Source organism: Pteropus vampyrus, unplaced genomic scaffold, assembly GCF_000151845.1.
Source record: "Pteropus vampyrus isolate Shadow unplaced genomic scaffold, Pvam_2.0 Scaffold680, whole genome shotgun sequence".
Lineage (NCBI taxonomy): Eukaryota > Metazoa > Chordata > Mammalia > Chiroptera > Pteropodidae > Pteropus > Pteropus vampyrus.
The window spans coordinates 14672-31881 of record NW_011889461.1 but is presented as its reverse complement, the minus strand read 5'-3'; the positions used below and the strand labels follow the sequence as shown (position 1 = coordinate 31881).

Here is a 17210-nt window from a genome sequence, read left to right as displayed (position 1 = left end):
TTAAGCCTGAGACTGCAATGTCACATGTTGCCAATAGATGGTGCTGCCTAACACGAAAGCACTTCCTAAGGGTTCTGAAGAAAGATTTCAGGGATCATTAAAATAATTGCTCGAGAGAGCAGGCTGACATAGCATTGCTACATAAGGGCATGGGGACAAATTTACCACGTACCACTACTATCATCACAGCTAGATGAGACCACTCACCTAGACACAAGAATAGCTGTTTCAATACCAAAAATGTAGGAAGACAAAAATCTCAGAATAAAGACAGTCCTTGAAATTCAATACATTTTATTTTAAGGAAACTTCAGTTGTGTGGTTTATATTATTTCACCTCAGGCCAGTAAAAACTTGACCCTAGACCAGCACTGGCCCTGACTTGGCCTGTGGGAACTTCTGCTCTAGCCAAAGATTCCAGGTCCTTCCATTCCCCAAGTTCAAATTTCTGTACAATTTGCTTCAAAAGATGAACCCCTTTGCGTTCCTGGTGTGCAGTGACACGTGTGCTAAATCTTTTCTCCATTCATGGAGTAGTGAGCCACTTCTAAGCAGAGCTGTTTCTTAAAAACACAAGTCTTACCTCATTTCTCTTACTCTCCTCTGCTTTTGTCTACAAAGTCAGAGAACTCAGCATTTCACACCAGCGGCTTCATGATCCAGGCCGGCCACACTCACCAGGATCACACAAAAAAACACTTGCAACCCACCCCAAAAATGTAACAAAAGGAGGGGTGCTGGCCTTGCCAAAGTTCAGCTTAGGACAAGCCAGTTCGCCCCTCCATAGCTTTGCACGTGCAGTTCCCTCCACCTGCAAAGCTTTCATGCCCTTACCTTCCTGGCATGCCCATTCTTCCCCATAAAGTCAACATGTCACCTCCTCCAGGGAGCCACCTCCTCTGCGGAATCACCTCTTCTGCTCTTGAGGCACCTGGCATAAAACGCTCTGAAAGTACTCATCCTCTTGCTATAATGTTACAGTTCCCTGGAGCGCAGACTGGCTGTTCAACTTGTATCTCCCACGTCAGGGCTTGACACAGAGGTGCCCAACGAATCTTTTTCGCTGACTTGACTCTCCGTATCGACTATCCAACCTGGGTCAGCTTTTTCAACACCCTCACTCCCTTACAATTATTTTCAATAAACCCAGGACATGCTGGCAAAAGCTGGCAGAGTGATTGATTGGAAGTGAGCAAAACAGCAGGAAAACTCTGGAATTTAGGGAACTGTGTGTCCGGCAAGACCAGTACACTGAGTTACCTGATCCCCTGAGGGACCCTCAGATGCTCTAGTGCTCCACCCTTACAAAAAATCTTTCTGGAATACATTACTTCTGACAGGTCATCATTTACCAAAAAGCGACATTTAAAAAAATGGAGTAAAAAATGTCTATGACCTATAAATAGGAATGGCTTTGTAGCCAAAAAAAAAAAAAGTTTCAAAAACACATTAAAGGGAAAATGTGAAAAGAAGACAATTGTGTACAGAGTTGTGGTGAGTGTATAATGTAAGCTATTGATAGAGACAGGCAAGAGCATGGAAAAATAAAATGTATAATGATTACAGTTTTCTGAGTGCTTACCATGGCCCATGCACTAAACACAATGTTTTACCCACGTGACTGCATTTAATCATCACCACCGTTCTGTAAAGTAGGAATTATTCTCTCCCAGTTTATAGGCTCAGAAAGGTTAAGTAACTTTTCCAAGATCAAACAGCTAAGAATGGAATCTGGGCCTAGCAACAATGCCCAAAAGTTACTTAGTATTTTTTCCCTTTTACGTATTTAACTAAATTTTTTTTGGGTCAGTTAAATATAATTTAATTTCTGCTTTAGTGAACAGGCTAGGTAGAATATGTCTGGATCTGAAGGCTCCAGACCTCCCAGGGTGCAGCCCACCAGACAGGTCAGCCTAGAGTCACAGACACAGAGGCCCAGGATCCATCCTGAATGGCCTGTTTTCAGTAAACCCAATCCATCAGCTTACTTTCTTATGATTTACCTCTTTTCCTATAATTCGGATAATATGATAAAGCTCAAAGGACTAATTTCCTTGATCTAGTAATTTCCCCAAAACCAGTCTGAAATAGATCAAAAATCTAACTTTTAATGGGCCAAGGGTATTAATAGGTAGCTCATAGAAAAGGAAATATAAATGGCCCAACTAATTTTTTAGATGTTCATTCGAGAAATGCAAACTAAAACTAGAGACACCGTTTTCCACCTGTCAGACTAGCTAAAACCATGGAAAGCTCTCACACCTCGGTGGCTGTGACAACTGAACCACCTCCTCTAAGGAGAGCAATTCAGAAAGATCGGTCATTATTGCACACACTCTGACAGGAGTCCCACATCTAGGGGACTTCAGTTGCAAGTGAAAAATAACCCACATATCCGGTTTATTGCAGCAGTGGTTGTAACTGCAAAGGATTGGAAACCGAAATGTTTCTTCATCAAAAGGGGTCTGGTTAAATAGATTATGTACATCCATACATCCATGCAACCCTAAACAAGAATGTGGAAGCTCTTTCAGTGATTAAGGAACTCTTCAAAATACTGTAAGTGAAAAAAACAAGAAACACAAGAGAACTGATGATAAATTCAGTCTCTGGGGAGGGGAGGTGGAAAGCTGGGGTGGGAGACTTCACCCTATACTGTTCAGTACCTTTTGAATTTTGAAAATTGTGAAATACTAGTCATTCAAAAAAACAGAATTAAAATACTTAAGACATACTGAAGCCTTCCTTGTTACTGAATTTCTAGCTTAACTCCAGCTAATTGTTATGTTCTCTCCTGCAGTACATCCTGCCTTATGGAACTCTAGAGCAAAAACACAGAGACTGTGAGTCAGTGACTACATCCAGTGGGGTCTCTGACCCTCTGCCAGCCCCAGAAGGGGAGAGACCGCTTAGGGTCAACCAGGCCTGCACTTCTTCCCTCTGTCCATAGGTGGTGCTATGAGGCCTGCTGCCCCAGCCAGATGGCAGTTGGCTTGGGGAGCCTCGAGGCCTCAGGCTGCTGACCAAGAAGCAAAGACACAGGCAGGCACAAGTAACATAAAATAGAAACTAACTTTATTTCTCTGGAAGAAGCAGATATCCATAGCTGGGGAAGCAACTTTGGCAACAGAAGTTGGTGGGGAAACATGGAACACACAGGGAAGGAGTGGGGTCAGAGGAAGCACTGGTGTCCCTCCAGGGCAGCTGCCCCCTTGGTCTCCTTCCAACTCTGGGGCCTTGGGCCCTGGTCCCTGCCAGAGAACTATCTGGCACCCTTGCTCTGCTTCCTGAGCCACCTCAGGCTATTTCTAGGCACAAGATCCTAAGACCAGCCAAGTCCCGTAACATGTCCATGGCAAAGCCACAAGTCACATTCTGTCCAACACCCCAACTGCCCACCAGGGGCTTCCTGGAGAAGGGCCCAGCCCTTTGCTGGTCCACATTTCCATGTGGACAACACATCCTCCCAGCTTGTGGTCAAGCCTCGCTTCCCCACGGCAGGACTTGGGGACACACTCTTGCCACAGGCCCGACCCGGTAGAGCCAGAGGCTAGTCGGTCGCAGGGCCTGCTGAGGCCGCGTCCAGGCCTGCTTTCACAGGGCTCCTTCCTACACCTTGGCCAGGGGCACCAAGGGCTGAACTGAAGTTGCAGGGACAGCACTGGGTGAGGGAGGGACGGGCAAGGTAGGGCTCCCAGCCTCCTGCTGCCTTGGTCTCCCTCTGCCACTGGGAGCAGCAGGCAGCAGCAAGTCCTCCAGGCCTGGGATGCGCATCTCTCCACCCTCCTCAGAAGGACAGGCTCAACGGAGTTCTTCAGGGCAGACCCTCTGGCTCTCCAGACATCTCAGCGCCTAAAGCAGGGGAAAGAACCAGAAAGACCCTCCATCAACAGGGCTAGTGCAACAGAGTATGGAGTGCGCAGTGTAGGAGGGCCTCTCAGTGCCAGCCATCTCGGTTGAAAACTGGTAGTTCTAGGCAATAATTTTGGAACTTATCATCCTGGGATGCCTTTTTTCTTTAAAGAACTAAAAATAAGAGACCAGCAGGATTGTGTATTAAGAGTACCCAAGGTTGACAGACACAGTAAAAGCTTAAGTTTATTTGGATGCAAATTAGTAAGAATTTACTAATGGTGTCGTGTGTGCCAGACACTTGCAGTGAGGTGTGACAGATGAGGCATCCCTCTCCTAAATTCTAATCTTGTCTATAAGAGACGCACTGTCATTCACACGCTTTGCAGAGGAGGACCCTGAGAGATCGGGACGTGTACGTGAGCTGACGTGGTGGTGAGCAGGAGGCTGGGCTCTCCCTTGGGCTGTCCGCTGCCACAGCCCCACTGCTCTGAAACCCCACACTCCACCAGGGCCTCTTGAGGGACAACGCTGGGATCAAACCGTCTCACCACTTTTGACTTGCTAAAACTTTCACATATGTATATTTACACTACCTATCACTGTTATGTTTATGACTATTATTTTGTTAGGTATGTATATGTTTAAATTCTTTACAGGAATGAATTTTTTTGATTAGACTTTCCTTTAAAAAGGCACTAAAACTGTGTTACTTTAAACTGAACTGTGAAATGCAGAGGTGAGAAACATCTGTTTAAATCATTGGGTCCTCGACTGCTGCTCTCTGAAGGCTGCTCAGAGAGGAGCTGGGCAAATAAACCCCCTGTAACCAGAAAGCCTACAACTGCCTTTTACTCATTAGTTCATGTGAACCAAGTGACTAAAAGTCTAAATAAGTACGCTTAGGAGAGACTACTCATCCACAACGGTCTTTGCCTGGGACCGGGGCCCACCTTCCCTCCTCCTGGCTGGGGAGCCATGACTCCTGCCTGTGCATGGCCTGCAAGGAACTGAGTGGGCTCTTTCCTGGAGTGGTGTGCTCCAGGACATCCCTCTGGGGACAGGAAGGTGGCAGGGTGTGGCGTTCACTCACTTGTGATGTGCAGGGCCACAGGAGCCCAGAAGGTGGCAGCCGGCTTGCTCCAGGTTCCAGTCAAACATCTCCAGCACTTTGTGGCACTCGCCTCGCGGCCGCAGACCCAACCCAAAGAGCTGCTCCACCTAAGGAGCAGAGGGTGGTGCCATGGGACACACTGGGGCCAAGGGTCACCAGATCAGGGTGGGGGCAGAGAGCCGGGGGGCGGGGCAGTAAGGAGGGGGAGAAGAGTAGAACAGTCTTCAGGGTCCCTGAAATCCAGAGTGGGCAGGAGGTGGTGGTACCTTCAGATACTGGGCAGCCCTCTGCACACTCCAGCTGTGGCTCTGCAGGGCCGCCTGGCACTCCTCTGTGGTCACCCCATGCACCATGGCCTGCAGCTGGGCACACCCACCCACCCGTCAGCACCACTTGGGGCCATTCTTCCAGGGCCCTTGGGCCTCTGCCCCTCCTTACCCAGTAGCCAGGTCTGGTACTCACCATCTGGATCTTATCTGCTGGCCGTCCAGCCTCTGGCCCGTCTCCAGGATATCCCCTCTGTAGCAGTCGAGCACTGGCCCTCAAGGCTGCTGGCCGGGCCCCTGGGTTGCTGTTGTTGGTGGAGAAGTTGGCCTTGGGGTCTGGAGTAGCCTGGGGCATAGGTCGGACAGTGGCAGTGGGGGCAGCAGGGGCTGGGGTGCTGGGTGGGGGCAGCAGGGGCACGGGCAAGGCAGCTGGCTCTTCGGGGCTCTGGGCCTCACGCAGGAAGCGCTGGTAGCGCTCCAGGTAGGGTGGGCGCTCAGGCAGCAGGTAGTAGTGGGTGTTGCTGACCTTCTTGCCATCACGGACGATGGGCAGGATGCAGGGACCGGCCCGTGGGCCAGGCGCCTGGATCACCTGGGGTGTGGCATACTTGGGGTCTGAGGCAAAGCTTTGGGTGGTAGGCATGGTCTTCCCAGGTGAACTTGAGAGCCGGGATGGCAGCGGGGAGCTGCCACGTGGCACCAGGGGGCTGGGGGTCCTCGAGCCTTGAGGGGACAGGGGCTCCCGGGGAGGTACCCGGGGAGGGGAGGCAGGTCCAGGCCACCGCGCCATCTCTTCCTCGCCTGAAGGGGCTGGAGACAGCTCGCCTCGTGGGCGCGTGGGCCTTGGGGGAATGGGCACCCGAGGGGGCACTTGGGGCTTGTCATCGCCCACTGGGCTGAGTGAGGGGACCAGAGAACTGGCTGGGACCTGCAGTTGCTGCATGCACTCCTGCTGCAGCGCCTGGAAGATCTCTTCGGTCTGGGCCAAGGTGGGTGGCTTGCTCCCACTCTGGGGAGGGAGGAACAGGTTGTCCTCCAGGGGCGGGAGCAGTCGCGCCTGCTCAGGCACGAAGGCGTAATTGGTCTCGCCCTGGTTGGGACCAGGAGAGACCCCGGTGCCCACCAGGGTGCTGTTGATGGAGCAGACCTCAAAGTCATCCTCATCTTGGGCCACATCGTCATAGGCGGGAGGCGGGGGCAGCGGGCGTGCATCCCAGTCCACCACAGGCGTGGGGTGCAGGGGCCGGGGCAGTGCCTGAGTGGGGCTCTGCGGCGGCGTCTTGTCCAGCAAGGAGCAGGCGTCCATGGCCAGCTGCGCCAGCGAGGGCGCGCAGGGCCGTGGGGCAGGGACCACAGGCTCTTCACCGAAGTCGATGAGTGTGACCTCACTGTCGCTGCTGCGGCCTGCCTTGGTGCCTGGCACCCGGGCCGAGGGCTTTGTTAGCCACAGCCCACGGGGCAGGCCTGGCTTCCTCAGGCCCAGCCTCTTGAAGTCACTGGACAGGGGGTCTTGGTCCTCACTCACAGGATCATAGGTTGGTTCTGTAATGGAAAGGAGACCCGGGCAGGCAGTGTCAGGCGGACGGGAAAGCTGGGGTATGGGAAAAAAGCCAAGTGTTTCCAACTCCCCCGGAGATCGGCCCTCTCAGCTGTCAAACTCTCAGCACACACTGACCCTGTCCAAACGGGAGGGGAGAGCCTGCTCTGGGCACTGTCAGACATCTACGTGGTGGGTGAGCCCCTGCCTCTATCTCAGCTAAAGCAAGCAAAACCCCAAACCCGCCTGCTTCTGATGCCCCCTCCATCTGCACAAGACCCCATAAGCCCCTGCCCCTGGGCCCTGGTTAGTAACCCTTACCCCACCCCCCATTACAGCAGGCCATTAGTGCAGGCAGGGGCTATGGGCAACCCTACCAATAAGAGCAACAGTAACTCCTGACCCACCATCATGGAAGGCCAGCCTCTGCAAGTCCCAAAGGGAATGAAGCAGGCAGGCAATGGCAGAGAGGGGCACAGCTGGGCGCCGGGACCACACAGTTGCTCCAGAAGCCCAGGTTCTGGGGGGTGGGGTGGGGAGAGGCAAGCATGCTGGGCCAGCTAAAGCTCACAGCACACACCCGCTTCCCCTCCCACCCAGCCAGTCACCAGGACTCTGTACCTTCCAGGATGAGAGGAGGAATGACAGGAGAGAGGGGGCAGGGGCCAAGGCACCGAGAGCAGCCCCACTTACTCTGAGTGAAGATGGCAGGCTGAGGTGGGCGAGGTGGAGGCTCCCCTGCAGGAAGGGCCATGCAGAGAGTAGAGAGGGGAAGAGCAAGACAGACAGAGGACAAGGGAGGAAGAAAAGCCAGACAAGAGGGCAGAGCGTGGAGAAAGAGAGAGAGCGCAGTGAACAGGGGCGAATGAGTGTACAAACCCAAGAGCAATGGGAAGCAATGGGGCGGCAGGATGGGGAAAACCATATTCCGGAATGACAGGCCCAGGATCTAGGGGGTGGATGAGGCTCCTGGCCAAGATGAAGCCTGTGGAGTAGTTTTGGCTTAGGAGAGGAGAGTGGGATTAGGCAGGGTAAGGAAGGGCTAGGCTCTGAGCACGGTGAGAAGGATGAGGGTGGAGAGAGCTAAGGCCATAGGCCAACGCAGGACTGACCGAGGATGCCCACCTCGGCGGATACAGCTGCCTCTCATCTTCCACCCCACACCCAGCTGGAGCCAGGGACACAGCTGTCCCCCTGCTGCCCTGACCCAACCATCATCTCAGAGCCAGAATAGCCAGCTCAGGGCTGGCCTGAAAAGATAGTGCCCCAGGCCAGCCGATGAACGGGTACGCCAGGGAGCTGGGGGCTCTTACTTTTCACCCTTCCCAGATGTTGGGTTGGGTGGGAGGCGCTCAGGTCCACGCTCAGCAGGTCCGGAGGGTCCATCGGGTTTCCCAGATACAGTCTGTGGGGAGGGAACCAGGTCAGAGGGCGGGTGACCACTGTGGAGTGGTGGCAGTGAGGAAACCTCTGGAGGAGATGCCGGGCCTGTCCGGTGGGCTCGGGCATCTAAGGGACCGCCTCGTCCAAGGCTCTCACAGATGAGCATCTGCAGCACAGGACTTCTAACTCCCAGCAGCGCCCTTCTACAGAGCAACTCTGTAACCAGTGGAGGGCGCTGTGGAGAGGGGACAGGAAAGGGCTCCTGACTGCCGGTGAAAAAGCCTAGGGCTGTAGGGGCTCCAGGAACAACCTACAAGGGCAGAGCTGGCCCTCTGCCACCCCTACGGCAGGCACCCCGACCCACACCCGGCAGCCACCTACTGGCACACTCTTCTTTGCTGCCAGGCCCAGAGGCATCCGGCTGCGCTCCCCGGTCAGGGTGGGCAAGAGGCACCCTTCGACCCTACTGCCAGGAGTGGAGGCACCCGCTCTGCTCCCAATTCACCCTCAACCTTGTGCTGACTGTCAGGATCTGGGACTTAGTCACTGTGGCTGATTAAAGCCTGGAGGAATGGGGCTGGGCTGGCCACGGCACGCCAGGGGCAGGGCAGAGGGCACCGGGCTTCCTTCTGGAAGTGTCTGTGCTCTCCTGCCCCAACTCTCTCAGGCTCTCACCTGGCTCTGTGAGTGATACACACAGGGCTGCCCTCCCAGAGCTTAATGCTCTGGTGTGTGGGAACATAGAGGGGAAGGGTCTGTTTCACCATGGCCCTCTGGGCAAAAACGTGTGTCAGAAGTCAGAGGAACAATGGCTGCTGAGAACAGGGGCCTGGAAGCCCCTTGAGGCCCGCAGAAGCATGGAGGCCTGGCATGAAGAACTGCCAGGTGGAATCCAGGGGCAGGGCACCCAGGAAGTGACTAATTCTTCTCTGTATCCTCCCTAGATGCCTGCAGTGACCTCATCCTTTCACTTAAAGGAGACTCAACCCCCATCCTAGGCAGAGTGAGCAGCAGGTAGGGAGCTGAGCTGCTGCCTAACGTGTGCTCTGAAGTCCCCTCCAGGGAGCTCTTTCTGTGACTTGTACCCCTGGGCCTGACGGGGCAAGTTCCAATCTCCTGGGCTCGCGACTACCAGCAAGAGAAGGGAGATTGCTACTCAAATGATAGGGGTCATGAAAAAGGCTTTCCCACTGAACTGTTTCCAAAAGCTGCTCCCAAGGCCATCTTCCTAAGGCCAGTGAGGGTCCATCCTTTGTCCTAACCCTGATCCTGCTGGTAGGAAAAAGCTGCTGGGCAAAAAGAGACCCTCTACCCTCTGGTTATGACGGGGACTTCGGAAACCTGAAAGAGCCTGCATGCCCGGGGCGGGGCTGCTGGCTGCGGATCCCCCGGCGGGGCCCTGCCCAGTACTCACTCATCGATTTTGTCAGGAAAGCCCCAGCAGTGGCGGGGGTCGCTGTCGCCATGCCCCGTGTGGATGAAGCTATTCTGCAGGGGCTGGCTGATGTCCTGGGCTGACAGGCCGGCCACGGAGGTCACCACGTTGCGAGGGAAGGGCCCCACACACAGCGTCCGTGTGTTCTGCCCTCGCCACCAGTAATTCTCAGCCCTGCCCAACAGGGATGACATGGTGAGCACCAGGGTGTGGTGTGACAGCCCCAAGGAGTGGGACCCTTCCCATACCAAGCTCTTTAACCATGATATCTTACCACCTTGGCAGAAGGGAACATGTGGGTCAAGGCCCCAGGACCAGGGTGGTCCACAATCAGCCAGCCTCCGCCTAGCAGCCCCCCAAGCCCAGCTGTTCCCACAGTACAGGACCTGACTGTTGGCACACAGCCTTATTGTAAGATACCTAGGTGGGTAAGACAGCTTTTCCTACAGTTTACAAATAAGAAAACAGGTTCAAACAACTGACATGACTTGCCTACAGTTACCACAAAGATCGCAGCAAACCCAGGATTCAAATCTAGTTGTTAGTCTGTAAAGCCAGAGCCCTTCTCAAATATCACCTTGCCTCCCTCCTCCTCTGACAAGAACTGGAGCCTGGTCCTCTTCTGGCCACCTGATTTCACTCTTCAGCCCAGTACCAAGAGTTATGAGCTTCAGGGGCCCAAGAGAGCACCATGGTCTCAGCACCGGGCTTGAGGCCAAGCCCTCCAACCACAATCTAGCTCCTTCATGCATTTGGAAGCACCTGGGGCAACCCACGCCTTCACGTCACCGGTTACTGTATCTCCAGTGCCTCTCACAAGCTACTGGTAGAGCTGTGGGACCCTCGCCCTCATCCCATCCACCTCCTTGGAAGGAGCTCTAATCCCATCTTAAACAAGGGGCGAGAAGGGAACCCAGCCTCCCAGTGTGGCTGGACTATCGGCCCTTCATTCTGACTGCAGACAGACACACAACTTGTCAGGCAGCCCAAGCCCCTGGGGTGGCAAGGAAGAACAGAACACCTTCGAATGCCAAAAAACCAATAGGCGAGGCTCCTGCACCTGCTGCTGGGGTCACTCACCTCTGACAACGTGGGCAACATCTGGGCTAAGGCAGAGGTGCTGACAGCCTTATGCTGCTGCAGTGGACACATGTGGCACCAACCTACAAGCCCTGTCAATCCCCCACCTGCATGCCACCTGTCTATGGCTAGGAGTGTAAAGAGAGGTCTCCAAACTGCAGCAAGACTGGAGGAACTGGGGGAGACTGGAGGCTGGAAGGAGGCAGCAAGGTCTGAGCACCAGGACCCTCCTCCGTGAGGTGATGCGGCCCACTGGGGCATCGTGACCCCCAAACAGCCTGTTCCAGACATCAAAAGTTGAACCCCACGAGCACGGCAGTCCTAGGGAAGCTGAGAGGTGAGGCAGGGGAGGGATAGGAGCCCAGCCTCCTTGTAAACAAGGTCGCTGACCGGCCCACCACAGACACAGCAACCCTGTGATTACCACCCTGCCCTCCGGGTGGGAAGGGCAGGAAAGGAAGGAAGAAGAGAGGAGGACAACACCCGGGAAGGGACAAAGCCCATCCGAAAATAGCAGGGCCATTCCGAGGAGAAAAACGCTGTCCCCATACCCCCCAGGACCAGCTGAGGTTGAGGGCTACCAGGAAAGAGGGTAGGGAGACATGCCTGGCACCAAGGTACCCTGCTGCTACCCTCCCCCAACACTCCCTGGATTTTGAGAGCCCCTCCACAGATCTGTCTCAGACAGCAACCCCAGGGCTGGATACTGAACTCTGCTCTCCACGCCTCTTCAGAGGTGCTCATTAACTGGGGTGAGAAATGCAGCCGAGGCAGACATGCAGTACAGGGCACAATGGACTCATGGCCAAGACCATGACCATGCCCTTCCTGTGTGGACCCCCTTTGCAGCCACTTCTGAGAACAAGAAGGGACACCGAGCCCACCTCCCTTCATGACAAGTATGGCTGAGGAGAGAGTCCCCATGACTGCTGGGGGTCCTGACATTACTCCTCAAAAATGTCTTTGCTCCTAGGAGGGGGAGTCAAGAGGATAGCACGTGTGTGAGAAAGAGGCCCCTTGGGGACTGCACCCCAAGCACACTGACCCTGACAAGGCTTAAATTTAACTCCTGAGATAGCCAATAAGATGGTCAAAGCTATGTTGCACTGCTCACCTGTCTCCCTCTGAGACTCAGTGGGGCCAAGCTACCTGTAGCTTGGTCCTTTCTGGGCAACAACAGGAGAGCCAGGCCCATCATGTCAACCAACAGTCACTGCAGCAAAGACAGACAAGGACACAGAAGGAGAGTCCCTAGGGTGTGAGGAAAGGGCCTAGCACCTCCAGCAAAAACTTTCTACTTCCTGCTACCTGTCAGTGTCCTGGAATAAGCAAAATGTGAAGCAGCACCTAGGAAGCTGAGGCTTGGACTGAGAACTACCTAAAGATATCCCAACTCCACTAGGGACCAGCCTCTGAAATCTCGGCCCCTTGTCCCAGTCCTGGCCTAAGTTAATCCACAAATGGCTGACAAATGTGGCTTAAACATTCTGCTCAAAACACCACCCCACCCACTTCTCTTTGGGTGTCCCAGGCAGCCCCTGGCCTTGAGGAACACAGACCCTTGCTTCTTCCTCCCTCACCTACCACAGGAAGCAGAGGCTCCAGGGTCCAGGACAGGCCAAGGACCTACGGAAGGATTTCAAAAACCTGTATCCCCCTTCTCCAACTCAATAAACACAGAAGATAGAAGTGCTGCAAGCCATCCCAGGCTCCAAGTAAGACCCCCTGGAAAGAGCAGACATTGTCTGTCCCCCTGTCTAGACTGAGCCTCATGAGCTTGACTCACGGAACAGTGAAGTGTTTCTCTGCCCACTGTCTGGTACCCCAAGCCTTCAGAACCAGTCAGAGCCAGGGGCAGGGGGTTCCCAGACTCTGGACTAAGAAACAAATGCTGAAGACAGCTTCCGCCAGATGAAATCCAAGACCAACGGAAGGGCACAGACAGGGAGAGAGCTCAGAGCCAGACTAAGAGGAGACAGAGAAACAGCCAGGGACCCACAAGTACAAACCCAGGCCCAAAGGGACACTCACAGAGAGCCAGCCCACCCAGAGACATGGAGACAGAACTAGCCAAACAGATTCGGGCACCATGGAAACAAGGGGGCAGAGTTAAAGCTCTGGTACCACCGACACACAGGCCCACTCCCAAAGCTCCACCGGCTGTCATGGCCTCCTGCCCCTCACCTCCCACATCCTGAGCAGCTCCAGGGACCAAGGGCAGGCACTGTGGTCCAAGTCGGCTGGTGGCCCTGGAGGAGGAGCCCAGAGAGCCCACACTGGCAGGCAGCAAGGAGCCTGTGACGGAAGGGCAGGGCGGGACATGCCCACAGCAGCCTCCCAAGAAGAGGGCTCCCTGACCCCTCCCCTTGCCTGCCCAGCTCCAGACATGACCCAGGGCGTTAGCTCCAGAGACACAGGCCCCTGAAAAATAGGAAGCTCCCGAGTCACCCCTGGGAAACACTGGGCCCTGGCACACAGGCCTCCATTGAGAGCGAGGGATGGGAGAAGTAAAGACCTGGGGACTATAGGGCACAGAGGGGTCAAGTCCAAAGCCCTCTGGTTCCTGGAGATGAGAATGGTTGTAGACCCAGATTTCTGGCTTATGGTCCTAACATGCACCTCCAGGGGGGCCCTCACCCCTAATCTTCCTATTTCCAGAATGCTCCCCCAGAGTGCCAGGCCTACAGTCCCTTCCCTGGCCCCTCAGCTCCAAACCACAGACTATATTCCTTTCTGTCCCCCAGGTCTCTCCTCCTAGAAACTTTCTGCTTTTGTCCATTGCCACTAAGCTGTTGGTATGTCATTCTTATTCCCAGATACTGTGCCCAAAGGTGAGGGGAGCCCTGGCCTGGGGAAGAGGTACTGGGGCCACAGCAGTGCAGGTTTCGTTTCTCCACAACCAGCCTAAGTCCCAGGACTAACTTCACCATTGACTGAGACCCAGAGGCTCTCCCCTGTACCAACCCCACTTGTAGCACAAGGTGTAACCAAAGGCCAGACAGACCCCCAAACCTAAAGTCCAGGCAGAAAAGGCTCTGTGGAAAGCAACCCAGCCCTCATCTCTGCTGGCTCTGAGTCAGAGTCACTGAGAGTACAGGGAATTACCTTTGCTTCCTTCCTCTTCCAGGTCTCCATGCTTGCCCCCTACTCCAAAGGGACCTGGTGCCTGCCCTGCCCCAACCAGTTCCTCAGATACCCTGAGGCACAGATAACAGAGGGTGGGGTGAACGGCTCCATGCAGGAGCTTTTGGGGGCTGCCCGAGATGCTGCCTGTAGATAGACATGTGTTGCAAGGTGTAAAGAGGAGGAAAGGGTCAGGAACGATGTCCTGCAAAGGGAGCCTGGGGACAGAGACCAGGGTGGGAGGCCCAGCAGAGGATGGAGGGGAGCCCTGGGCAAGAGCAGTGGGGCCCAGTGGGAAGGCAGGAGCTGCCAGGAAGAGGGTGGAGTGGTTTTGGGGTACTGAACTATGCCCCTGTGGGTAGTCAAGGGTTCTTATCCTGGGAGGAGGCAGGAAGAAAAAGGGAGGGAGAGGATTAGAGGAGGAAGTTTAGGAGCTCGAGTCTCCAGTTGTGGTTCTGAGGCCTGGCTGCCTCACCATAATGGCAGTTTGGCTCTGACCCACACAGCCAGGGCTGGAGCAGAGTGAGAAAAGGGTGATGGAGGTGGTGCTGGGCAGGAAAACACCCCCAAAGCAAGAGCACCTGCATGCGTACTTAACCCCAAGCACTCAGGGGCAGATCCAGGCCTGCCCTCCCATCCTTGCACAGCTCAGGCCCACCACAGCCTATGTGTTGCCAGGAGAACCGTGGATGCAGAAGAGCTCTTGGTCAGCCAGCCCCTCCACCCTGCACACTTCAAGACAATGCAGACGCAGCTCCCATGCTCCCTACCTCCCCTCGATGACGGTGATGACATCGTTCATCTGGATGTGTAGCTTGTCTGGTTCTTCAAAGTCCTGAAGGGCCCTCATGTCAGTGGGCTGGGCCTAAGAGCGGAGACATGTCATTGCCCACCCTGGGACGGACCCCTGCTTGGACACCGCAGCCCCATGGACAGAACTGCCCTCACCTCCAGCAGGAAGTCCCGCAGGGCCACAAAGGTAGGTCTGTCCTCTGGCTTGTGAGCCCAGCACTGGACCATGACATTGTAGATGTCCTGGGGGCAGTCCTCAGGCCGGGGCAGACGCTCCCCCTCCTTATCAATCTTATGCAGGATCTGGACACAGTGATGCAGTTTGAGGACACACATAGCACTCAGCCTTTCACTTCCCACCTTCCCTCCAGCCTATGCAACCGGAGCATGGGCCACCATGCCTGCATCCCAAAGATGTCTGCTTTTGGGGGCAGGGCCTCTCCCCAGGCCTCTGACCTTTATCCTCAGGTCTGGGGGTCTCCAGACAGGGAGCTGTGGCAAGGGCTAAGAATAACAGCAAGCCCCGGCCTGTCCCTCTCCTGACCGCTGGGGGCCCTTGTCTTTGCTCAGCTGAGAGGTCATGAAGATACAGAGTGTGGAGGACAAGACTCCAGCAGGTAAAAGCCAGTTCTTGCAGGGCCAGGTTGGGATCAAATCAACCACTACCCACCTATGAGGGGCACATCCCCGCCCTCTCACCTGACTGCCATTAAGTCCAATCCACGGCTCCTGGCCATAGGTGAACATTTCCCACAATGTTACCCCAAACATCCAGGTGTCACTGGCATGGGAGAAGGTGCGTGTCTTCAGGCTCTCAGGGGCACACCTGGCAGAAGCAGGGGTCAAACGGAAGGCCTCTCAGAGCACCCCCACCCACAACAGCCCCAATGGACATAAAATGCTCATTCAAAAAGCATGTTGGTGCCTCATGTGCCAGGTTCAACAGCAGGTACTGGGAACATGGTATGAAGCGGACAAGGCAGGATATCTTGACTATGTAGACCACAGACTTCGAGAAAACCATCTATGCTCAGGGCTTTTACTCACATGTGGCTTGGGGTCGGAAGAAGGTGAAGCTCACAGCTCAGGGAAGCAAGGAAAGGAAGGTCAGAGACTCGAGGAAGGGCAAAGGGGGATGGATGGCAGGGGGATAAGAGCTGAGGCTGTTTTCTAATTGTGGTGGGAAGATGACAATTTCCAGATTTTGGGCAGGATCCTAGCATTTGGGTCATTCATTTCAGCAGGAAGGTGTGGGTGGGAAATCTGGATAGGGCCTGGGGAAGAAGCAAAATGTGTGGAAACAGTCACCCAAACATCCGCACACTCCCTCAAGGATGCCCCCTTGGGTGAGGAGAAACGCCACTGCAGTAGAGCTGGCAAAGGGGCACTCCAGGGGAGCTGAGGCATAAAAAGCGAGGAAGCCACTCTGGATAGAGAATCAGAGGATCTCTCATGGGACTGGAGAGCTGGCCTAGCCTCTCAAAGGGATAGGACCCAGAGAAGGTCACTTAAGATCTCTAAGCCTCATGTTCTTCATCTGTGAAACAGAATAAGAATAACCTGCTCATCTCAGAGTTGGTTTAAGGGGGCTGCATAGAAATAGGTGACCTTATAATTTACCACCCAAACCAGGATGCTTGAGTATGAAAGGGGGTACTACAAATTACTCCACGACGACAGGAATAATCCAGAATGTATGGTCCCCATACAGATATAAAGTCAGTTACTAAGTAGGGTGACCATACTTCCTGGATTAGAAGTTTTCTGCCAAGCTGAACTGGATGAACTCCTCCCACCCCAAAGCGGGGGAACTAAACTCCTTTGGTGCCTCTGACACCAGACGACCATGCTGGTCTCAGCACAAAGACTGGCTCACACAAGGGGAAGGGCAGGGCCAGGGACCACTTCCTGTGCTGGTGAATATCCCCGATCACAGTCAAGAGCCCTGTCTGCCACTAGTTCTGCCTGGAACATGCTCACCAACCAGTCTGCCTGGCTAACGTCTCTTGATATTTCCAAAACTTAATACTGAGTTCTTCAGGAAACTTTTATGAGTCCCCACGGTTCTTATTCCTATGTAGTCTAGTGCCTGGCACATGAAAGTTCCTGGATGGATGAGTGAATGGATGGGAACACAAGAAGGGTAGCAGAGACAAAGGTTGTGGGTATAGAGGCCTTGGAAGCTCTGACGTCTGGGTATGCAGGGACCAGGGTGGGACAGGGTGAAGTGCAGGCCCTGTGAGCCCAAGTCGCCTGCCCCTCACCAGGCAAAGGGCACCTTTCGATGTTCCTGCATGACGTAGTGGTCGTCATTCTGGGGTAGTGCTCGCATCAGCCCAAAGTCCCCGATCTTGACCAGGTCTCGAGTGGCCAACAGCAGATTGCGGGCAGCCAGGTCACGGTGAATAAAGCGCTTGGACTCAAGGTAGCCCATGCCCTCAGCCACCTGAACAGCGTAGCGGCTCAGAGTACCCAGAAGGAAGTGGCCCTGGTGCTTGCGAAGCCGGTCCAACAATGATCCCAGAGGCGCCAGCTCTGTCACCTGAAGTCAGAGGCGGCAGGAGGAATAAGCAAGGCTGAGTCCTGCCCCTCCTTCAGCATTCTGTGCTGGGATCCCAGTCTCCTCCT

General features: G+C 54.6%; 1 protein-coding gene across 1 annotated transcript in view; it reads right to left on the bottom strand.

The window, feature by feature from the left end:
* Positions 1–3053: 3053 nt before the first annotated feature.
* The window catches only part of TNK2 (tyrosine kinase non receptor 2), a 27332-nt gene continuing 13175 nt past the window's right edge, over positions 3054–17210 (bottom strand). The window contains 10 exon segments of the mRNA XM_023526030.1: positions 3054–3852; positions 4946–5105; positions 5233–5328; positions 5429–6774; positions 8083–8174; positions 9567–9761; positions 14561–14655; positions 14739–14885; positions 15282–15408; positions 16847–17202. Coding sequence (XP_023381798.1) covers positions 3815–3852; positions 4946–5105; positions 5233–5328; positions 5429–6774; positions 8083–8174; positions 9567–9761; positions 14561–14655; positions 14739–14885; positions 15282–15408; positions 16847–17202 — 2652 coding nt within the window. The 3' untranslated portion in view covers positions 3054–3814.